The sequence below is a fragment of the Protomyctophum parallelum genome, assembly GCF_964188405.1.
Source record: "Protomyctophum parallelum genome assembly, chromosome: 15".
Taxonomy (NCBI): domain Eukaryota; kingdom Metazoa; phylum Chordata; class Actinopteri; order Myctophiformes; family Myctophidae; genus Protomyctophum; species Protomyctophum parallelum.
Window position 1 is genome coordinate 9947021 of NC_139710.1, and position 24033 is coordinate 9971053.

General features: G+C 41.2%; 3 protein-coding genes and 1 long non-coding RNA gene across 6 annotated transcripts; 3 read left to right on the top strand and 1 right to left on the bottom strand.

Annotated features, from left to right (window-relative positions):
* The first annotated feature begins 7802 nt into the window (after positions 1-7802).
* On the top strand, positions 7803-8582 carry LOC310871562. Its single transcript, XR_014570312.1, has 2 exons — positions 7803-7954; positions 8177-8582. It is a non-coding gene; the product is annotated as an uncharacterized lncRNA (long non-coding RNA).
* A 1099-nt stretch (positions 8583-9681) lies between these two features.
* ankrd13a (ankyrin repeat domain 13A) lies at positions 9682-16419 on the bottom strand. Of its 2 annotated transcripts, XM_083783661.1 has the most exons (15): positions 15988-16419; positions 15387-15522; positions 14902-15026; positions 14756-14801; positions 14257-14400; positions 13942-14131; positions 13578-13644; positions 13395-13476; positions 13100-13161; positions 12866-12996; positions 12604-12761; positions 12292-12423; positions 12000-12160; positions 11756-11841; positions 9682-11621 (listed from the first exon to the last, which is right to left on the bottom strand). In XM_083783661.1, the coding sequence occupies exons 1-15, from the start codon at positions 16087-16089 to the stop codon at positions 11423-11425; spliced, it is 1821 nt and encodes a 606-aa protein (XP_083639787.1). In that variant the 5' UTR covers positions 16090-16419; the 3' UTR covers positions 9682-11422. The 2 variants fall into 2 exon arrangements, with proteins under 2 accessions (XP_083639787.1, XP_083639788.1); XM_083783662.1 differs by lacking the exon at positions 15387-15522.
* A 361-nt stretch (positions 16420-16780) lies between these two features.
* On the top strand, positions 16781-21736 carry gatc (glutamyl-tRNA amidotransferase subunit C). 2 transcript variants are annotated; one of them, XM_083783579.1, is made up of 5 exons: positions 16781-17005; positions 17370-17429; positions 19764-19933; positions 20535-20638; positions 20826-21736. In XM_083783579.1, exons 1-5 carry the CDS (start codon positions 16877-16879, stop codon positions 20885-20887), a joined length of 525 nt encoding a protein of 174 aa, XP_083639705.1. In that variant the 5' UTR covers positions 16781-16876; the 3' UTR covers positions 20888-21736. The 2 variants fall into 2 exon arrangements, with proteins under 2 accessions (XP_083639705.1, XP_083639706.1); XM_083783580.1 differs by having other exon boundaries at positions 17370-17423.
* A 415-nt stretch (positions 21737-22151) lies between these two features.
* Positions 22152-24024, top strand: isg15 (ISG15 ubiquitin like modifier). The gene is made up of 2 exons (XM_083784340.1): positions 22152-22408; positions 23387-24024. Exon 2 carries the CDS (start codon positions 23397-23399, stop codon positions 23865-23867), a length of 471 nt encoding a protein of 156 aa, XP_083640466.1. The 5' UTR covers positions 22152-22408; positions 23387-23396; the 3' UTR covers positions 23868-24024.
* Positions 24025-24033: the final 9 nt, after the last annotated feature.

A 24033-nucleotide genomic window follows, 5' to 3' on the forward strand; every position in this document is an offset into this window, starting at 1 on the left:
CTTCATCCTAAGAAAGACAGACAGAAAAAGAAAGACACACACAAAGTCAACTATGCAGTTTCCACATGAGGAAGGCAGGCAGGAAGGCAGGCAGGCACGCAGGCAGGCACAAGCTGCCTGCGTGCTTGCTTCGCCCTCCAGTTGCTGCTCCAGTTATTTGTTTTCCCTCAAACCCATCCTCAATGTGTTGGATGAGGTTGAGCTCTGTCCAGCACAGGACGGGACGGAAACCAGCTTGGTCTTTAGTCAGCTTGGTGTCTATGAGTGGTATGAGGCGTTGGAGTAGCAGCCTCTCTTGTAGGTGATGCAGAGGAGGGAAATGGGTCGGTAGCTCTTTGAGGATGATGGGTCTTTGCCAGGTTTGGGGATTGCAACCACTTTGACCTTTCTCCAGACAGAAGGGATGGTTTTCTGTGCCATGCATGTGTTCAGCATCCCCACGAGCCAGGTCTTTGCGTTAGGTTCCAGGTGCTGTATAATTTCTGCCAGTATGTCATCAATCCCTGCTGCTTTTCCGGGTTTCGAGTTCTTCTAGGTCGAATGGTTTGGTTTGAGGGCTGGCTGATTGTGGTTGGTCTGATACCACTGTGCGATGGTATTCTCCTGTGGGTCGGCGGCGGTGTTGGTTACGACTGTTGGCCACCAGTTGTGATGCAACAGAGTTTGCTGTGACCGTTGTGAATTATGGGTGGCTCCCTGAGGTCCTTGATCGCCATTGGGTCCAACAGTGGTCATTGAAGCGTGCACACACACATGCACACATGCACCTACACACGCACAGGCGCACATGCGTATGCACACCTGGACCTTTAAATGAACAACAACACAAAAACTAAGGCACTGGTGTCGGACTTCTGGTTTACCGGAACGGGGTTCAACTCCCTGCAGTGCCCTGCTCAATGTGTTGTATTTCATTCATTGGTCCATGGTCTCAGGTCATTGAGCGGCGCGCTATAGTGCGCGATTCTTCATCATTGTTGAGGATTTTTTAAAGGTGAAAATCAAGGAAAAGCAAAAGGCTATAGTCCATGGTCACGGACCGCATACTGGTCAAGGTCAATTATACTGGTGAAGATCATTTACTAGTCTTATAAAGGTCATTTATACTGGTCAAGGTCATTTACTAGTCTCATGAAGGTCATGTATACTGGTCACAGTCATATACTGGTCACGGTCATTTCTACAAGTGAAGGTCATTTATACTGGTCAAGGTCATTTGTACTTGTCAAGGTCATTTATACTGGTCAAGGTCATTTACTAGTCTTATTGAAGGTAATTTATACTGCTCAAGGTCATTGATATTGGTCAAGGTCATTAAGTGGCACGCTATAGTGCACAATTCTTCATCATTGTTGAGGATTTGAAAAAAGGTTAAATCGCAGAAAAGCGAAAGGCTAAATTCCATGGTCACGGAGGGCATACTATAGTATGTTGTTTTTCTTTTTTTGGTGGTGTGCGGGCTCCATCCAATAACTACACCAGTTGTGATGCAATAGAGTTTGCTGTGACCGTTGTGAATTATGGGTGGTGTGGTCTTTGCCAAGACGGTGGATTGTGGCCCATGCCTTCCTGCTGTTATTTGTCATGTTGGTGTTCTCTATATCTTTTCGTCCTGGGCATGACGTTAAACTGTTCCGTTCGAGAGGACCGGCAACCCTCGAATGTAAACAGCCACGAAAGGAAACTATGTGTGTGTGAGGTGTTCTCTATCATTTAATTCCAGACTTTCCTTCGTTCATTCCCAACTTCACTGTCTATCTCCTGTGTTCTCCATTCATCTTGAGCGATACACAGTTGTCTGATGTGCGGGGGGAGGTGCCGGCTAGTGCATAAAGGCACGGGACAGGTGTTGTCTTGACGCATCCCGTGTTGATGCGACAGGTGTCATTTAGGGCTGTGTCGACCAATTTGGTGTGACGTGATCGGCTCCAGCTTGAGCAGGCATACTCTGCTGTAGAGAAAGACAGGGCCATGGCAGTTGCACGGATTGTTTGTGGGTCTGCGCCCCTCTTGGAGTTCACTAGTTTTCACAGGATGTTATTGTGGGTGTTGACCGTGGCTTTTGTGTTCTCCAGGTGTTTTTTGAAGAAGAGGGTCCTGTCCAGTGTAACTCCAAAATACATGGGGTGGGTATGGTTGGAGAGTTTGTGACCATCCCAAGTGACGCTCAGTTATTTTTTCGCGTCTCGGTTCCTCAGGTGGAAGCTGCATAGTTGGGTTTGTGCGTGTCTTTCTTTTTCTGTCTTTCTTTCTTAGGACGGAGATCAAGGTAGACGCCGTTGGAAGGCTCAACACAAGCCGATGCCCCTAGAGATCCATCCCAAAGCTTCCCTCAGGGAGCTCAGCAAGCCAGCTAGCCAGCAAGCCTGCCCAGTCAGCGAACGCAGCCAGTCAGCTCCGCCAGTCAGCCAGTGTAGAAAGTCAGGCTGCCAAGCCAGAGCATATCAGCCCTTGCAGTCAGCCACTGCAGCCATACTAGCCTTGCTCAGTCAGCTCAGCCAGGCCTCTCTCGAGGCCTGGCTCTCTGTCTGCCTGGCCCAGTCTGCTCCGCCCTGCCTTGCAGCAACAGAACCAGCCTTTCTGGCAAGCCAGCCAGCTCAGAATGCGAGCTGAGCAAGCCAGAGGTTGGGTGAGGTTCAGCTCTGTCCAGCACAGGAGCGGCCGGGACGGAAACCAGCTTGGTCTTTAGTCAGCTTGGTGTCTATGAGTGGCATGAGGCGTTGGAGTAGCAGCCTCTCTTGTAGGTGATGCAGAGGAGGGAAATGGGTCGGTAGCTCTTTGGGGATGATGGGTCTTTGCCAGGTTTGGGGATTGCAACCACTTTGGCCTTTCTCCAGACAGAAGGGATGGTTTTCTGTGCCATGAATGTGTTCAGCATCCCCACGAGCCAGGTCTTTGCGTTAGGTCCCAGGTGCTCAACTTTCCCATTGCAGTTTCGAGTTCTTCTAGGTCGAAGGGTTTGGTTTGAGGGCTGGCTGATTGTGGTTGGTCTGATACCACTGTGCGATGGTATTCTCCTGTGGGTCGGCGGCGGTGTTGGTTATGACTGTTGGCCACCAGTTGTGACGCAACAGAGTTCGCTGTGATCGTTGTGAATTATGGGTGGCTCCCTGAGGTCCTTGATCCCCATGGGGTCCAACAGTGGTCATTGAAGCGTGCACACACGCACGCACACACACATGCACCTACACACGCACGGGCGCACATGTGCATGCACACGCTAACCAAATGTAACTCTGAGAGTGTAACACATGTAACCAAATGGACCCTTACAGCTCTAACTCTGAGAGTATATATGGTGGCCGACGGGCACGTACAGGTCTAGTGTAACCAAATGGACCATTTGGTCCATGTCTGTAAGTCTGAGAGTGTAACACATGTAACCAAATGGACCCTTACAGGTCTGTCATTCTGAGAGTGTAACACATGTAACCAAATAGACCCTTACAGGTCTTTAACTCTGAGAGTGTAACACATGTAACCAAATTGACCCTTACAGGTCCAACACTGGTTATCGAAGCATGTACACACGCACGCACGTGTAACCAAATGGATCCTTACAGATCCAACACTGTTTTTTGTTAATCATCGAATGAAATGTGGGAGGTCGGCAAAAGAGAAAGTTTAAAAAATCAAAGCAAAGGTAATTCGAAAATGTTATTTTTGTGCTTTTGTGTTTCTCTTCTTTATACATTACTTTACTGTTTGAAATGTAAAATTTACATTTCAACGAAAGGACCTGTAAAGGACAACACAAAACCTAAGGCACTGGTGTCGTACTTCTGGTTTACCGGAACGGGGTTCAACTCCCTGCAGTGCCCTGCTCAATGTGTTGTATTTACATGGTTCATTGAACGGGGTTCAACTCCCTGCAGTGCCCTGCTCAATGTGTTGTATTTACATGGTTCATTGGTCCATGGTCTCAGAGGTCATTGAGCGGCGCGCTATAGTGCGCGATTCTTCATCATTGTTGAGGATTTAAAAAAAGGTGAAAATCGCGGAAAAGTGAAGGGCTATAGTCTATGGTGTCGGACTGCATACTGGTCAAGGTAATTTATACTGGTCAAGGTAATTTACACTGATCAAGGTCATTTATACTGGTCAAGGTCATTTATACTGATCAAGGTCATTTATACTGGTGAAGGTCATTTATACTGATCAAGGTCATTTATACTGGTGAAGGTCATTTATACATGTCAAGGTCATTAATCCATGGTCTCGGAGGTCATACGATAGTATGTCGTTTTTTTTCGATTTCGGAGGATTTGAAAAAAAAAAGGTGAAAATCGCGGAAAAGAGAAAGGCTATAGTCCATGGTCACGGACCGCATACTGGTCAAGGTCATTTATACTGGTCAAGGTCATTTATACTGGTCAAGGTCATATATACTGGTGAAGGTCATATATACTGGTGAAGGTCATTTACTAATCTTATGAAGGTCATTTATACTGCTCAAGGTCAGTGATTGATTGATTGATTGTCGAATTACAGTACATTTCAAGCACAAACTCAATACTAAAAAGTTCCAGCATGTGTCTCCACAGTAAGCTGAATAACAAAGTGTGAATGTAGTTTCTAGGTGAAAGTGATTTTTAAATTTCCCCATTGACATGAATGGGAAAAGGCAAAAATTCACATTCAAGTATTTGTTCCTCGGAGACTGTAATCACTATAGTTACAAAACTTTTAGGGATAATTCAACATTATCCCTAAAATTATTTAACCCAAAAATTTTATCGGTCGGCCTCATGGTGGCGCTATAACAGCCCACTTTACCTTTTGGCTTATAACTCTTGAACCGTAGGTCGTAAAATAAAAAATATTTTTTCCCTGGATTCCTTGGGTCATGACTCTCCCCATATAGGCCACGCCCATTTCCGCCATGATAGATTTTCCGCCATTTTGAATTTTGTCCAAAACACACTTTTTGCTTTTCCTCCTACAGATTTTGTCCAAATCTCACAGAAATCGGCACACGTGATCTCTGGACCCATCCAATTAAAACTGAACTGCAGAATTTTGAAAGTGCGTATCGTTCGGCCGTAATCGTCTTCCGAAGTTAGTAGGAGGGGCCTATATCACAAAAAATGCCATAAATCACGAACGGAATGTCCAATCCATCCCACATTTCAATCACATGTCCGGGGTGGTTCAATCAACCAAGTTCTAAAAGCAATTCCATTTTCATCCATAGGGGGCGCCGCAAATGCGAGAAATGTAACCGTTTGTCGCAAAAACATGAATTTCGGGGGTTAAATCCCCTCCGAATTACTTACGCATGATCTAAGGCGTGACTTGAAATTGTAATTGGCTGGCAATACTAGTGGGAGGTGCATATGTAAGCCACTGCGGCAACCACACTCTGCAATTTTTTTAAATTGCGAATTTTCTAGTTGCATAAGTTCTTGAGGAACTATGAGCTACTCCTCACCTCACAACCAGTCGGCCTCCAGCTGACCTGCTCTACGGCTGCCCTATGTCAATCAGACTCCCCACTGCCCGTTGCCTCAGGAGGATATGCTTCGTTCCACAGACGGCTCCAAGAAGGAAAAGGTGAAGGCATTATGCTGACAAAACAGGTAATGCATCACAACACACACTGAAGGGAAGGATATGTGGTGCTTATGCGCACGGCGGTCAGCAGAAGACAGGAAAACTTGTGACACCATTTGACCCCAAGCCCTTCAAAGTCATAGCGGTAAAAGGCACCATGATACATGGCCAAAGTTGTCACATGAAACCAGTCATTCTTCAAACTCCTGAAACACCAACCTGAAATCCCACTGACACCACCCAGCGGTGAAAGTGACAAAGATGATGACAACCCACAGGTTGATCCACAGCGCCCTGTTGAACCAGGACGTGTGCTCCAAGCTTGAAAGACAGAGACTGTTGTTGGAAGTTTAAAAGGCATTGAACCACGTATAAAAAAAAGAGAGAGAAATCTGTATTTGTGCAAAACAGTTATTAGTGTGGTTGCCCGAATGGGCAACCAGGCTCTTGTAACTGTGATACTTTATTCTTTCACTGGAGTAGTCTTTATTTTGACGCTTTATACCTCCCACACTGTACGCTGTACGCACTTGAGCCATATGTCAAATTGACCGGAAAAATCGGGAATCGTGTGCTTGTATTTTGTTAAGAGAAATGTTGTATAGTTTAATTGATATGAATTTATTAGTGAATTAAATTTCCCCATTGACATGAATGGGAAAAGGCAAAAATTCACATAAAAGTATTTGTTCCTCGGAGACTGTAATCACTATAGTTACAAAACTTTTAGGGATAATTCAACATTATCCCTAAAATTATTTAACCCTAAAATTTTATCGGTCGGCCTCATGGTGGCGCTATAACAGCCCACTTTACCTTTTGGCTTATAACTCTTGAACCGTAGGTCGTAAAAAAATATTTTTTCCCTGGATTCCTTGGGTCATGACGCATCTCCCCATATAGGCCACGCCCATTTCCGCCATGATAGATTTTCCGCCATTTTGAATTTTGTCCAAAACACACTTTTTGCTTTTCCTCCTACAGATTTTGTCCAAATCTCACATAAATCGGCACACGTGATCTCTGGACCCATCCAATTAAAACTGAGCCGCAGAATTTTGAAAGTGCGTATCGTTCGGCCGTAATCGTCTTCCGAAGTTAGTAGGAGGGGCCTATATCACAACAAATGCCATAAATCACGAACGGAATGTCCAATCCATCCCAAATTTCAATCACATGTCCGGGGTGGTTCAATCAACCAAGTTCTAGAAGCATTTTCATCCATAGGGGGCGCCGCAAATGCGAGAAATGTAACCGTTTGTCGCAAAAACATGAATTTCGGGGGTTAAATCCCCTCCGAATGACTTACGCATGATCTAAGGCGTGACTTGAAATTGTAATTGGCTGGCAATACTAGTGGGAGGGGCATATGTAAGCCACTGCGGCAACCACACTCTGCAATTTTTTTAAATTGCGAATTTTCTAGTTTGAAAATGCAACAGTGATGGTTATTTGAATGTTCAGAAATATAACCTATATATAGAGTCCTAGACAGATCTTGAATGTCAGCCAAAAGAAGTGGTTTTGTATGTAGTGTAGGCCTACAGCTTTGAGAGAAACGATGACGTCACTAGGAAGCCGGCGAGTGGTAGTAGTTGACAGAATGTATGCACCACCAGAGCCATCAGCTCATTACAATAGCCATTGTACATTTAGACATTTAGGTGCCCAAAACTGCCCATGATAATGGTGCCCAGCATTCCATATCCGATTAAAAAGACGGCTTTAGGACCCAGATATCACGCGGCGGAAGATCGGGTGTGCACTGTGCAGACTTAGCCTGACTTAGCCTCGTAGAGGTTTTTTTCGATTCTGACGAATCTCTCTACCGATGGCAGCCATCTTTGTTTTCTCTCCATTGTAGATGCGCAAGAGAACCCTGGCCGCTAGGGGCGCGGGCAATGTTCTGTTGTGCATTTACAATGGAGGATTCCCAAACAGAGTGGATTAAAATACCCTTTTTATTGAAAGATAAGCATGTACGGTGTTTAATATGGGTGCGCACAGATCACAAACAAGTGGGGCAACATTTAAAGCAGCGTAGATTTTGCATTTGTATAAGGTAAGAGTGATTTTGAGGCACAAACGTTCCTTTTCGACGTTAGGGGCGGGGTTATCTTTTAGACTCTCGTAGAGAGATTCGTCAGAATCGGGAAAAAAACCTCTACGAGAATCTAAACGTTTGGGCTAGTGCAGACTGTGCTCGCTACGCTACTGCAGTGCACTTCATTCATTCTCCAACTCCATCATCATCACACACACTGAATCACCTTCGTGATGCTGCAGCTGCATCATATCATTCCAAGTTCAACTATAATTTTTTGTTTTGGAATGTTAGTAAGCGGACAGTTGGAGGACTCTAAACTAAAGCCTTATGTGGTACTCCAGAATCAAAATTTAGGTAAGGGTTCGCATGAGTAGGCTACCATACCGGTAGACCTACAGTATGTCACGTACGCTAAATGCAAAGGTGCGCTTTTCGCTCTACTGAGACGCAGAGCATTATTAAACTAATTATTGTTCATAGTTAAATTATAATGAAAATTGTGTTATTATACATTTGTATGTCTTTTTTCCAATATCAAATTCAATGTTTGATTGTAGGATGCATCTTTTGTTACAGTTGCAATGGCGACGGTCCTTTCTATCCTGCTGGTGGTGATGATCACAATGGCTGTATGTGTTTACAAACCACTGCCTCGTCGATGAACCTCTTGAACATGGAGGATGGGATGGATAACAATCTCTCAACTCACTGGGAGGCAGCCAGCCAATTTACATGTATAGGCTACCTAGATTGAACAGAATTGACGGTTTATTTTAATCAAGTTTTAATTGTTATTTGTCATGCGATAGGCTACCAGCATTTAGAAGTTGAAATGCCTTGGATCCTTTTTCTGTAAGATGTTTTGTTTAATTAAATTGAATTATTATAATAATTCAATTCAGTATAACAATGCTGTTACAATACAAATTTGTCCATATAATATATCGGAGTTATCATAAATAAATAAAATAACATGAATAGACTTAATGGTTTCATGGTTTATAATAAAAATGTTTATAGTGCTTCCATTTGTTATTTTGTTATCATGTCTTAATTGATGTAGCCATATACTTTCTTCTGTTTTAATCAATAGTAGGCCTAGCTATGTATAGTTGTATTGCTACAGCATTTATTGTATGTTGTACGGTTGAAAAGGAGTGTTCTCACTCAATGTGTTTTATGTTTTAAATAAGTGCAATGATAAGATATGGGGCTGACATGGGCATCCAGGTGACCTGCATGTTGCCACTCCAAATGGCTTTATTTCAATTTAATGACTTGCTAGAGAAATAAAATGTATCACAAGAGTGTCACTTTAGCTCTTTTAATAGGAACAGTTGTCAATAAGCTACAAGTCCATCCATATCAAACATGGAAACCCACCTGATGTGGCAGAAAGTATGAAGTCGGTTACTCAACTCTTCTTGAATTGCAAAACCATTTGAAGGCATTATCTTTAAAATCTGGTTTGCATTCTCAGTCATGACATGGGGTACAGGCTTTAGTTCCGACATTGGTTCGACTGTCATTAGACCGACACCCTAACCTAACCCTAAGAGCAACCCATGTCGGACCAATGCATTTTTGGGATCCCGTGCATGTTTCCATTCAACATTTCCATTTCACTTCTATTCTTTTACTGTAGGCATTAAGAAAAGGTAACAGTGATCTGAAACTGCAACGCTGCACTTGGTACACAAGTTATCATTTGCACAATAAAGAAAAAATCTGTTCACAGTTGATTTTTAACATCGTTTACAAATCATGATAGATCTCAATTTTGATTTCTAACACACATGGAGTATAACACAATTCCCATTCCATATTTAGACATAATTTCGCCTACATAAACCAGTGTATAGGCCTATGCTCCACTTAGACAATCGAATTGGATCACAATAAATGGCTGGGAATGGGATACTATATCATTATGTAAAACCCAGAGCACAGATGGCTGGTGTGACTGAGGGAGATTACTTTAGAAGCAAAACAATCATGAACATGAAGTAAATGTTAAATCTGATGTGTACCTTTGTAGCCTACAGAAAACATTTAAACAATGACATATCAGTTCAATCATGTGGAAATAAAGTGCTTTTATTTAAGAAATCAACAAGTTTTTGACATGTTAAAATAAAATAAAAAAAGCTTTACAGCTAGCAAATGGCATATTATAAAGACTGTTCCCTCAAAATCTAACCAAAGCTAGCCTTGGTAAAGTAGGCTTTTGAGCAGTTTGGCAATGTGTTCATTAAAATAGCAAATTTTGAGCTCAAGCCTCAGAAAACTGGACAAAGCAACACAGGCTGTTGATAAATGGTTGGTTATCAGTTAAATCAACTATAGTGGTTAATGGTCTTCATCACTCAATTACATTTGGAAAAACATCTTTTTGAAGTAAAGCATTTTCAAATCAGTTTCCACTTCAGAAAGGTTGGGTCTGAGTACCATTGCATGACAGAATAAACACCTCCACTTCCTTAAGTGGTACATGCCTCTTAAATATTAACCAGCATATCTGATATTCAAGTCCATAATATCATTCTGCCAAGTCGGTGTTTGTAGCTATAAGATGCTAAAGACTTGCCCTGCTGGTTTTCTATTTCTATATCTTTCATTATTATGATCCATGCAACACTGATGTGATCACGTCTAAACTGTATATTTTACCAGTATCATATCTTGCTTTATACTAGTTATTGTTAGCACAGCCTATGTGGAGCATGTCACACCAACATAAGACAACTTGTATGAGTGACAAATAATCCCCTTTGATTCTTTAAATCATGACACTACAGTATGGATACACAGGCACAGTGGGCGCTGCTATTGCTTCTGTGAACTGAGGTGATAATGGTTGAGGTTATTCAATAACTCTAAAATCTAAATCGCCCGAATCATTAAACCATAAATGGGGCACGCTAAACAAAATAAGGCTTCAGCCTAAGGGAAGCCAGGAACTTCCTTCTTCTTGTGCAGCAAAGATATCACCATGCAGCTGAATTAAAATTTCTCACAACATGCTTTGTTAATGATATCCATCTTATACTATACTGTACATTCACAAGTATCAGATTTAGTTTACACTTTATCCGTAAACCTTCTAGCCAGTTTGGAATGAACAGAATAGAAAATTATGGTATAAGTATAACATAAGGTGTGTAATGGTTGACATCATTCTGCACAAAAGAAAAATAAATAACGATTCCAATTTCTACAAAGAACAAGCCCAATTTCAAAGCAGAGACTGTGGAATAATGGAACCCTGAGATTTTCAATCATTCAGTAAGACCCTCTACCAGGTGAATCTTTCAAGTCATTTCCTATACTTCAATGCTACAGAACCCACTGTTGATTTAACCCTGCTACTCAAAAACATACGGTCAATGACGTATTGGGTCGCAATTATGATTCTTAACTGAAGGACAGGACACATAACTGACTACGCATACAAATATATAAAGGAGTATGTTCTTACCAAAAATAGCTTTTGGGAATTTTGAATAAAGGGAGTTTGATATTGCCTGCATGTGCAAAAACAATGATCTATTACAGAAAGGATTAGAGGTTGCATAGATTGACTGTAGTGGTTGGGAAAGTTGAGGTGTGGCTGTTGGTTCTGGATCTGGAAAAGTTAACACGGTTACAGCGAGGTCTGGCCTCACTCCTTAGGCTTAATTTATTATTTCGTCACTCCACCTAAAAAAAAGGGACGCATTTTAAACTGGAAAAAAGTCTGTTGTAAATACGTACATCGTTGAGCGACATGTCATGACACTTATTCGGCAAAGAATAATTAGCCTTTATTCCCTCTTGTTCCTTTTACTTTTCAGTGAGAGATAGCTGCAATATCCTCTCCAGCTCCTCTTCCTCTTGCCGTCTCCTCTTCTCGTCTTCCTCTTGAGCTCGGGCTGAGAGCTCCATGGCCAGGCGGAGGTTTGTGTCAGGGCTGGAGGCTGAGACTGAGCTCACAGGGCTGGATGTGCCTCCCAAGTCCACTAGCGACCCCTCTGGGACACTCCTAGAACAGGAGAATAGTGAGCAATAAGAGAAGACTAGAAGACACGTCTCATTTTGTAAATAAATACAAACACATTCCAGTAGAACTCCATTGACCTGGCTTTTGCAGATATACAGTAAATAAAAGGCGCCTACCTGTCACTCGGGCTACTGAGTATAGCATCACTGAAGTCGCCGTTCAGTGATGGGGGATGGGATGGGGCACCATCCCAGTTTATGTCCTGTAATAAAATCCAGAAGACAGGCTTACTGGAGAAGGAAACTAGATAGAACCAATTTATCTTGAGATTAGGAAGATACCTGCAGGCAGAATGTGTGGCCTGGTTAGGTACAGTACATGTGAGTGAACTTGGTTCTCTAGTCTACTTGATGCCCTGACCTGTCCTGGGACATTGCAGGACTCCAAAAGACTCTGATGGATGGCGTATTGCAAAAGCTCCTCGTCGTGGTTGGACATAGGAGTGTGGCGGCTTCCCCCCCGATGGCGGTAGTGCACAGGCACATCAAACACAGAAGGACACACCTGGAATGGGAGGGGTGCTAGGTGGACCAAAAAACAATGGAGCCGTTTTCAGCAAGTTCCTATAAATGTTTTACAATATGATACGAATAAAATACTTAAAACATTTGATGCATCACATATGTTAAGAGCAAAATAGCTTTTATCCTACAAGCAGCTTCTACATCTTCCCCCTCTGGCGTAGGTGTTGTAGCTGCAGATGTGTTGGCTTGGTTTTCTGTATTGCATTTGTTGACATTTCCAAAAGTAATCCTGGCATTGAGCACATGGAACAGGGGAATCTCTGTGTGAAAAGGTCAAATAATAGATTAAAATAGGTAAATAATTAAAACACCTTAAAATAGATTTAGCATATGAATGAGGACCTCTGTTTATCACTTGAATGTGTGGTTTGTGGGAAAAATATATATATTATGTGCCAATATTGTGCCATTTCTTTTCTGTGAGGGGATGGTGAATGTACCAATCTTTACAGGAAATCCTGGGGGGAACTTCAGGGTGACAAAGTCCCGCAGCCGTGCAAAATGGGAGCTGGTCCGGGCCATGAGGTCAATGATGGGTGTTACCTGCTCCACCAGGGACAGGGGGTGATCCTCACTCATCCACAATGTGCCCTTGAACCTGTGTAGAATAAAGAAAATGTAAACTCACACAAAATATAACTTCCCCTTATTTGACATTTGACAAAAGGTTTATTGTGCCATCATGCTGTTTCTTCCCCTCACTTCTGTGTTCGGGTGCTGAGCTCAAGAGGACGTCCAATATCTCTGTTTTCCAGGTCAAACTCTGGGTCAAAATATTCCTCTGGAGTGATGGCAGTTGGATTAGTGGCAGTTGCATACTCCAGAGTAAGGTCCTATCAAGATAATTACAAGAAGTGTTCATATCAAGTCACCTGGTCGACTCCCACAACTTCAAGAAGTTATTCATGCATAGTTGCTAGAACAATGTCTTCTTACCCCCTGTGCACTTATGTGCTGCTCCACAGTGCCCAGAAGAGACTCAAGGACATTCCGTTCACCTAGTATGAAACAAAGTCCATTTCCCATTGACCATATATTCACACATGGACATTTTGCTCTTACTTCACATTTGGACTCACTTCATACTCACTAGAATGAAGTAAATGCCACAATGTGAATAATGGTCTCAGTGGATAACACATTTGTTGTGATCATGTTACATTGACCTTTTAACAACTCTCCTTAAACACCATTTTGGGGAAATCATGTCTGCACAAGGTTTCACACATACTTTTTATCCTGGCCTTCTCCTCATCTGTAAGATGTTCTGTCCTTGTCCGAATCACCACGTTCACATTGTTGACACTAAACACCTGAGAAAACAACCAAGTATTATTCACATACCGGTAGATAAAGTGCACTGTCACAGTAAGTTTTAGTGATTATGTTTAAAATAAAGTTACATCATATGAACCTTTGCTTCGAAACCATTGACAACTTCAGTTTTGTCAGTCCTCCATCCCCAGACCCCAGACTTATTCCTGGTGAAAATAAGATGTTTCTTAAGAAGAAAAAAATAAAACTTGCCATAACTTGCAAAAGTCCAAGTTACAGTGTGTAGCAATTTTTCTTCAACACACACAGTCTATTAGATGATAGGTATTCAGACTTGAGTCAGGCTGTTGACTCACACAATTTTAGATTTTTTCCACATTAGAATCTAACAATAGCGCATAAAATAGTTTGTGAGTAAAATAATGTCACGGCAGGGATGTACTACATTATATAATCATCATAATGTGAAAAAGTGGAATGAGGAAAAAGATGGGGACTCTTGCCTCTCAAAAGCAATATCCTTGGTGTCCAGGTACGTATTGACAATGGAAGTAGTCAACCTTTTGGCAACTTCCTGTTCAGCAGGATGCATTGAATCTAATGTGACATCCTCCATTTCTTGGGATATGTTGAAGCGTTCAGTGTCCACCACTTCCTCATCATGGTTCACCTCCATCAACTCTGTGCATGTATCTGTTGAAAGTTCCAATATAAACGAATGTTTTGCACAAACAGCAATGAGAATGACACAAAGACCTCTGTCAAAAGGTTAAGGCCTGTGTGTGTCTGAGACACTGTGCGCAACTGAATTCACGTACCATCGCCTCTGAAGATGTAGCTCCGACGCCCTCTGATCCACGTCATGTTCTCAAAGCCCAGAAGAGTAGAATCTACTCGCAAGCTGGCACCACTCTTCCAGATGCGACAGACATCACTTGGACAAACTCTGGACACAAGGGGGACTAAAAAGAAAAGGTGGCATATGAATTTCAGAAAGCTAAAAATGAAAGCAGAATTTAAAACACAAAATTGGCAACAATGTTGAGAATGTCTTTTTTCACAAAATCTTAGTTGGCAAAGCATTCTATATTTTAGTGAAGAAACCACTGGGCTTTGCTTTAAATCCCATAGCATATGTATTAACTGCCAACTGGCCACTTAAATGAACTTTTTTTCTTTTAAATCTTGACATAAAACACATACACATACATTTTTGGTGTATGTGTAACATTGTGTATAACACATACACCAATTTAATGAATTAATTTATTTAACATGTAGGCCGCTACTGTATAAAAAAGGGCAGTAAAAGCTTACTCCAGCTGGTGAACTCCCATTTCATTTCCATGTAGAAATCAGGAGACTGGGGTCAAAACAAAACATTGGTTTATTAATATTTTCGCTAGTACATGCTTGAGTTTTAGAATAAGATGTAAAAGGCAAGGCATTTTATCAAGTGAAACCTCTCTGATCTTGGACAGCAGCTCAGGCACTCCTCCCAGTGCTGTAGATGCTTTGAGGTAGTCTCTGCGTTGAAGCACCAGTTGAACCATCTCTGGGTCTCCAGTACTGACTGCCTCCTGCAGCACTAAACACAGAGACAGATTCAGTCAAACACACCACTCTAACTCTTTTAAGCTAAGAACATATGTCATCCACAAACTGCAGACATTGATTATAAAACCTCAGGGCTCGTGGTAATAAGCACTGAGGGCAATAATGCCTTACGGCAGACAGAAAAGACAAGTGGTTTAAAGTGGTTTTAAAGACAAGTGTACTGTATAAGAAATACCATTTAGCCGAAGTGTATAGGTTGAAATACAGGGAGGGCTTCAAGTGCCCACAAAGCCACTAAAACATCAGATTTGTAAACCAAATACATAGACACAAACAATCATGCGATTGCCTTGCCAGTTGCCAGTAGGTAATTTAAGATTAAATGCCTAACCTGTCCAATTCTTGGAATTCTCTTTAGTTACTGAAGCCCCGTGTCTCAGAAGGACTCTCACTGACTCTAGGTGCCCAAGTGACACGGCTAAATGAAGAGCTGTCCTCCCTCTGGGATCCACGGCCTCAATGTCACTCTAAAGGAAAAATAAGGAGCGATTTAAATGAGTGCAATCCAAAGAAAACAAAGCGAGCCGAGAACCGTTCTTGGTGAACAGGTATGTGTCAAATTTATATCAGTTTTGTTATGAAAACTGTATGACAACTAATTTTCTATCCATCTATCTATGATCTATCTACCTATCTATAGATAACCTATGCATTTATTTAATATGTCATTAAACCTAACGTTTCTATTGTTACTGAATAGTGAATGCCTACAAGGCTTTTAATTCATTCAAAAATGATGTAGTCCTACTGTCAGTGTCATAAAACGTCTGTCAATCCACTGGAGCCACTTGGAACTGCTAAATGTGACGCCTGGCCTACATTACTAGATGAAGACCTACATAGATAGAGAATGACGCGTTATTTAATTGTGTAGCAGCTGATTCAACGATAGCTGTATATTATGTTCTGATGAATGTGAGATGTTTACAAACCTGGGCTAAGTCATTATCCAGTTTCCTGTAATCATTCTCCCAAACCGAGGAATGCAGTGGAAACGACACTCTAATAGCTTCGCTAACGATAGCAGTGGACATCTTCCTCTTTATGAAGACTCGCAATAAAACGTTTGGCAGGTTATAATTATAGCCATGTGAAAGACTGCTGTATTCCCTCGCAGCGATCGAACATAGAATCAATATAATTGATTTCCTCGTTAATTGGCAATACTAATGTAGCCGGCTAGCCAACTTTCCCCCAAAGCTTTTCCTAAATAAAACTTTTGAACACGGAAGTGTCAAGACTATACCATTATGATAGGGGTGTTTTGAAATAATACCGAATAACACATACATAATTACAATAAAAAATCAATAATAACTCAAACCACTGATCCAACTTCATTATTCCATCGTTTATCAACAACGGTGATTTAAACACTTTCGAGTGTTGATTAATTTAATAGAAATACTGCCCTTTCGGGAGGGAGGGGGGGGGGGTATTTATCAGATTTAACCATCCCCATGGGGGTGGGGCGATAGTACACCATCCAATTTACTGTATAATATATGCCCCCCCAATTTAGAATATTTCGCTACATGTAATCAGCGATGCAATTATATGTGGTCTGATTATTTTTCCTTTAAATGTAAAATAAATAAATAATCTCCCCATGAAAATACAATAGTTTCTGGGTTATTTTTTTACCTACACAATCTGTCCGAGTGAGCCCGCCATTCGCGCATGCGCATGGGGCCAGTGTCTTCCTGTTTATTTGTTAGTAGCTAATATCAGCATGCAGCAGTGGTGTGTTACCCTTAGAATATACTCTAAGGTTAAACCCCAACTCTATAGTTTAACCTATTTAGTACACGATCATTGAACATGATTAGCACTAGGTCTTCACTCTACCATGTCAGAACAGCACACGCTTATATTATGTTATCAAATGTGACCAACGCCTTTCCTAGAATGACCTACGTTATAGCACGTCGACGTCAATACAGTTCCAAGGTAAACTAGTTTAGGGATTTCAAACTTTTTCATGTGATGTCTGACATGCCACGGACATAGCCTAAGATGTAGACTCTCGTAGAGGTATTTTTCGATTCTGACAGCAGACGTCAGAATCGAAAAATACCTCTACGAGTGTCTACTCTAAATCTTAGGCTACCACGGAGTCACGGACCCTGGCCTGGCAAATGATTTACTCTTTTTGTTGAAATTAAAGTACTTTCTCGTGTCTCCTCCCAAGCAAATGACCAAAACAATAATTGTATTACATGAGGAATAGATTAATCATGGTGATTTTGACTTGTCAAAAAATACTTGTCTATTAATAAGTCTTGAACAGTCTTAATCGAAAACTATTTTCTAGGTACCATGGGTTGCAATGTGGGAATCTGCAGTGCTGGATAAACAACTTCCCAATGTAATGGTGATAAAGATCTGCTCACTCATTCATGAATTCTAATACTGTTTTACTCACAATGTTTTACTGCATATTGAATGTATTGTATATTATATATATATATATATATATTATATATAATGATATAATATATATATATATATATAATTATATATAAATTATATATATATATATATTTGTCCAATAATTAAAGTTATACACATCTTTATAGCACATTGGACTACTTACTGCATGACATGCATGTAATGTATAACCTTGGACATGCCAACCACAATTTATAAGCCAAGTAAGACAACACCTTGTAACAGTCAGTATGCAATGCCAGTTGGTACCACTTGCTTCCTTTTTGGGTTGATCTCCAGTACAATATATCTGACGTCACTTCCAGCTCTCTCTCTCTCTGGTAGTAGTGTTGGCGCGATTAGTAGACACACGGGAGTCTTTTTTGCGGAGCTTGGGAGTCGATGGTCGCTGAGGGGCCGCTTGTTTTACAGGTTAGGCTTAGGTTTATGCATAGTTTTACTGAGGTTAGGTTTAGGCATAGTTTCTGTGAGGTTGTATAACCCCGCCCTACTAGTAGTAGCCGGCGCTGTTAGACAAGGGGCCCATCGGAACCCAGGCTCCGCAGATACACGCGGTTCATTGTCGCCACCAGGCCAAAGGCATGAGAAGTATGTTTTGCACTCCGTCCGTCTGTCTGTGGACAGCTAATCTCTGGCACCGTTGGCTTGTTCGCAGCCACACTCTGCACACACACTCCCTGGGTGCCAGAACTGAACCTCTGCCACAAATTTTACACATTAGCCTGTTAAAGCGCCACCAGGCATAGCCGCTTTTTGCAAAGCACATTTTTTCACAGTACACCTACAGATGTTGTCCAAACATCATGCAAATTGGTACACAGTCTCTACACGAAACAGGTCTTTTATATTTCATACTCCATCCTGATTGGCTAAGATTCGCTAGCCTGGGTTCCAGCCTGATTCACTGCGTTCTGTGGATCTGAATATGTCACTGCGCTAATCAGTCTGGACCATAGAGTATTAAAAGGATAGAGACTGATCTGGCGCGAAGCTCCGCCCCCTCCGCCATTCATGTCAGTGGAAGTTGCTCAGTGGCGTTTTGAAGCACCTGTCTATTTCCGCCTTTTTGGGCGCATTTCCGCATTGGACCACCAAATTTTGGTGGTCCAATGCGGAAGTGCAACCGAGCGCTCAATGTTAAAGCCCAGCTGCACGGGTTTCCTCGTCATGACTCCACGGGTCCGCCTGCAGTCCTTCCTCTTACCACTAGGGCCCAGCACTTCAACGTTGGAGTGCCTCACTGGCCCCTTGGTCTGGACAGAGGCTGCTTGACTCGCATTTCATAACGTCACCTGTTACGTAGCCAGCGCTACTATTTCCATGCTTCTCACTGTTGACAAAAATAGCGCCGTTCAAGACTTGAGAGTAAAAACCTACTGTAAAAAGTATCCGATTTCCATGAAATTTTGCATGCATATTCCCACTAGGCCGAGGAAGAAATGCCACTTGAAAATGTTCAACTCTCATAACTCACTAAAATATTACTAATATTACTTTATATTTTATCCAAATCTCACACAAATCGGTACACATGATCTCTATAGTCATGTAATCAAGATGGGGTGACCGGCAGAGTCACGTCTTTACATATAACTGTACCGATCTGCGTAAAACTTTGTATGCACACTCCCTACGGGCCAAGGAAAAACATCTGGCCTGCATTTTTCAATTCTGCCTTTTTGAGCACCACGGGGAGGCCCACTTATGTGCAACACTTTTTGAGTGGTGCAACCACTCCTACAACCAGCAATGTCCGTGTACCTGTATCATGTTGTCATGAGCACGAGTATGTGACTTAATAATACCAGTAGGGGGCGCCAGAAACAGAGAGGGGTATTGCTGTGCCTGCTGCCTGCTTATGAGAGAGAGGGAGGTGTGGGGGGGGGGGGGGGGGGAATTGCATCACTCAGTTCACACAGGTGTGATTTTTAATATTAGTCCTTCAGATTTGATCCCAATATCAATCCTGGTGGAGACCTGTGTCCAGAGGGGCACTACTTCTAGTTGATTCTGTTCCATTTTTCTGTAGTTCTATTTAGTGCCGTGAGACCTGGCTTCGTATAGTCAATGTTTATATTTGTTTGGCTGCTAAATAAATTGAGCTTTATTGACTTTAGCCGTGGTCTGTGGCTTTGTGAACTGAATTACCTGGACATCTGCTGGACTACCAGCCTTCTAGTACTCCACGTCCAACACAACACATTACAACCTCTAATCATGTTTATTTCTATTTGTTTTTATTCTTTCTTTTTTAAAGGTAAGTCAAGTCCCTGCTGATCTGGTGGACAAACTGGAGAGACTAGCCTTGGTTGATTTCCGCACCAAAGAGGGACTGATATGTTTAGAGAGAGCCATACAATTTGCAGATCAGCTTCATGTTGTTAACACAGATCGAGTTGAACCAATGGATTCTGTTCTGGAGGAAAGGTACAATACAAATGAGACTAGATTACAGTGTGTGTACACAATATTTTTAAATCTTTATTTGGCTCTATGGTTTTAAAAGTGAATGTCAGGGGATTATCATTAAAGTTGCAGTCATTTTCCACTGGTATGGCACATTTCCATTAATACAGCTTTGCCTAGAGGTTAATTACAATTACAAAAATGTTTTGAGGAAGCAATCTGATTGGTTGAAACAGCTTTCTAGCCGTGTTTAAAACCACATTATTTCAACGCCTAATCAAAACAAACCATTCAGCCATGCTTTTCTCTCAGAGCACAGCAGACTCTGTGGCTCTAGTTTCTTGGGACATTTGTGGTCGTAGTGGCTTCATTGAAAAAATATTATTTTTCAGCGATTCTCTTAGTTTTAAGGCTAACTGTTGTGTAATTGCAATATTACACTCGAGGGTGTTCTTTAGCGTCATTAATTCACTTCTGCGATACCTTTAACTGAGTTCCTATGGCACTGCAGGCGTTGCATTAATTACGTTAAAGAACACCCTCGAGTGTAATATTGCTTAAACATCTACTTTCTGCCTATCACTGTGTTGCATGCATCCCTCCTAATTAACCTGTCTTTCAGAACATTGCACCTAAGGGATGATGCTGTGATGGAAGGAGACATTGCTGAAGAATTACTCCAGCTTTCCAGAATCACAATTGAGGAATATTTTGTGGCACCACCTGGTAAGGAACCATCTTTGGGTTTCTATACATTTTATGACATCAGGGATTAGTAAATATTTGGGTGCATGATACTTACTGTACCTGTACGCACATATGATCCATTAGTAAGCATTTTGCAGGGTTGTCATTCAAGTTTATAATAAGTGTTGCTGCATGATCCTAATATTCTCTTTTTCTTTTGTCCAAGGAAACATTCCCCTACCCAAGAGGGAGGAGAGGGCTACCATGTTGCAACATTCTGAGTTTTGACAAATGCAACATCTGTATATTTATTTTATATTATATATTGTTAATATTTCAGATTATTATGGTTTTGGTTTATTTGTAAGCATTGGTTTTCACCAACAATTGTACTACTACATTAAATTGACAACATTTAAATGCAATGTCTGTATTTTGTATTTAGCTGTTTTGTTTTTACCATCTTAATATTTTGGCATTAAGTCGGGGTAGTTATTTTCAATTGATATTAATTTTATCAGACACTCCCCTTGCTATACAAAACCATTGTAACTTCAAACTCTATTTTAACTATGATAGAACACCTGTCATTGGTTCTGGCGACTCATATTGCCTTTACCTGTAATGCTTAATTCAAGGGGTTTTGGTTTCATTTTTTCAGAAATACTGTTTACTTTCAATTCTAGCATTTGTCTTGCGCATCATGCCACTGATGCCAGTTATCCGTCTCCTTTGTGGAATTTCCTTTGACTGGACCATGTAGTAATCATGTGTTAATCTGAGCCAATTCACTGCACAATAGTAGGCAATGTAGATATCCAGACTTTGCATTTGTTAAAGAAGGGGGGATTCCTGGCAAAGTTATTTTCTCTTAGCAGATAAGCCTGGGACCGAGGCTAGGCATATAGGGTCCATTTTATCCCAAGTAAGCAAATCAAGAAATCATTGGAAGTTATTCTGAGTGGATCCTGTGGTGAAACATATACCGGTAGGCCTATCCTGATTCTGATGGAGTGGTCTCTTCCAAAATGAGTGCCCCCCATGCACAGGTTATGAGGGACCATTGAATGAGGTATGGGCTTTCCACCACCAGTCACCAGTGCCACCATATCAAAACGCCAATGAGGGAAGCAAAATACCATTCTCCACGGCTCATGATGCTTCACATTTAAAAACAATAAACGCATTCAAAAGAGGCAAAGCAGACGGGAACATTAGCAGGAGAAAGTGCTGATGCATTCAAAGTGCTATTCATCCAGGCTGTTGGCCTTGGGGGCAATATGTGGTAGGCTAAGGTATGGTGTCTGTTCAGTCAGTAAAGTTTCACTTCCAAGTTGCTTGTTCTGCAACAGGCCAACAATAGTGTCCACTGTCCACAGAATCATAATACAAACCTACACATATAAAGTCATACAAATGTTTCAATGGAGGATAACTTTAAATTAAGTTACTTTTAGTAAACAAAAAGCAAAGTTATGTTATCCTCGAATCTTCTATTATGACGTCACATTTCATCAGCTCAGCTCGCCTAATTCGAGAAAGGAAACCGAAACGATTCACTACATTCATTGGAGAAGGAAAACCTTTAGGAAAACGAAACTTAAACTATGAGGTGGGACAGTCGCTCATCAGCTGTTCAAAACACGGCTCAGCTGAAGCTTATAAACATTGTTGCTGCGACACCACACCAGAACAGGAGCAACTTTGTCTTCACCTATAGGCCTACTGGTACTCAACTCGTTTTGCCGTTTATCTGGTCCTGTCCTGTCTGGCTCGAAGACATCACTGAACGGATCTTAAAATAAAAAGGTAAAACGTTCATTTTAAAACACTTTCCCCCGCGCAATTAAGGTGGGGTAAGTGATATTTCTTGGTTAAAATAATTAAGCTCTACTCTACTATAGCCTATTCTGATATGCTAATGATCATTTATATAGATTTTTGTTCAGTATAGTAGTAATAAACAGAAAATGTATCATGATTCATTATACAGAAATAAGCAGGAACTGGAACACTAAGATTGTAATAGATATTATAGCCTATATTATATTATATTATAATTATATTACCTGCTGACATGGATAACATTAATTAATTCAGGTTTATTAAAGAGTTGCAGAGACAGCCAGGGAGACCCGTTACTGCACAAATACTTACAATAAAAATATAGAGCTTAACCCTATTCACAAAAAACTATTACTATTAACTATACTATTAACCAAAAAATATCACTAATGTTAATACTTTAAAAAAAAACATGGCAGGTTTTGATTGGCGAGTATTATTTTCTCTGTTCATATACAATCCCCCTTATTTTTAATTTTCTCACAATGTTCCTAAACTCCAAAATGCTTGCACAGCTGTGTGCATAACTCACGTAGTGCACACACTCCCCTGCCTTCTCCAAGGTCGAGACACTGCTATATCTTGCCACATTCATCAATGGGCCAGTCAATGCAACTGGTTTCAACCAGTTGCTGCCCAGTATCTCAGAACTTGTCATGTCAGGAGTCCACACCCCCTTTTCTGATTTTTTTTTTTTTTTTTTTTTTTTTACAGTCTATGGTATTCATATAACTCAATAAATGTCCATTTTTCCTCATGTTCTCCCAACTGCTCGTGAAGAGAGGTTGTGATTTCATCACTTACATTTTATTCCAACTTGTTATAAATTGAACACCGTCAGACCAGACCTGATCCTCCTGGATTTTATTCTCATCTTGTGCTAAGAAGTTGACAAACAGTTTACATCTTAATATGACTAATTTGTTTTTTTCATTTGTATAGACTATACACCATGGAGATAAAAATAACACTGCTGAATGGGGAGTCAAAGTCCCTGGTGGTGCAGCCTGGCGCTACAGTGGGGTCTCTGAAAACCCTCATCAGCCAGAAGTTTGGAGTGGCCATCCAGAAGCAGAGGCTGTCCTACAACAATGGCCAGAGGATGAGTCTAGATGATGATTCAAGACCTTTGAGCTCCTACGGCTTGGAGTCCGGATCACAGGTCTGCATGGTGATAACTGAACCGATTCCAACCCAGGTGTTCTTGAAAAATGAAAAGGGCCAGACAAGTACCTATGATATCGCACCTGGCGAGACTGTACAAGAGTTCAAGCGTAAGGTTCAAAGTAAGGAAGGTGTTCCTGTGGACCAACAAAGGCTGATTCATGAAGGCAAGCAGATGGATGATGGCCGAAAACTGGATGACTACAATGTCAGAAGTCAAAGCACCATCTACCTGACTCTAAGACTAAGAGGAGGCTGAAAACACTTTCAAAGGAGAAATACAATCATTCCATGTTAATTTTGCAGACTGCAGACCACATATTAATCTAATTATTGTTTTTAATTTTTTGTTACAATCACATTTGTCTTAAAATTGTAATGTATGGACAATAACAATAAAAGGCTAAATGAGATGATTTCATTAA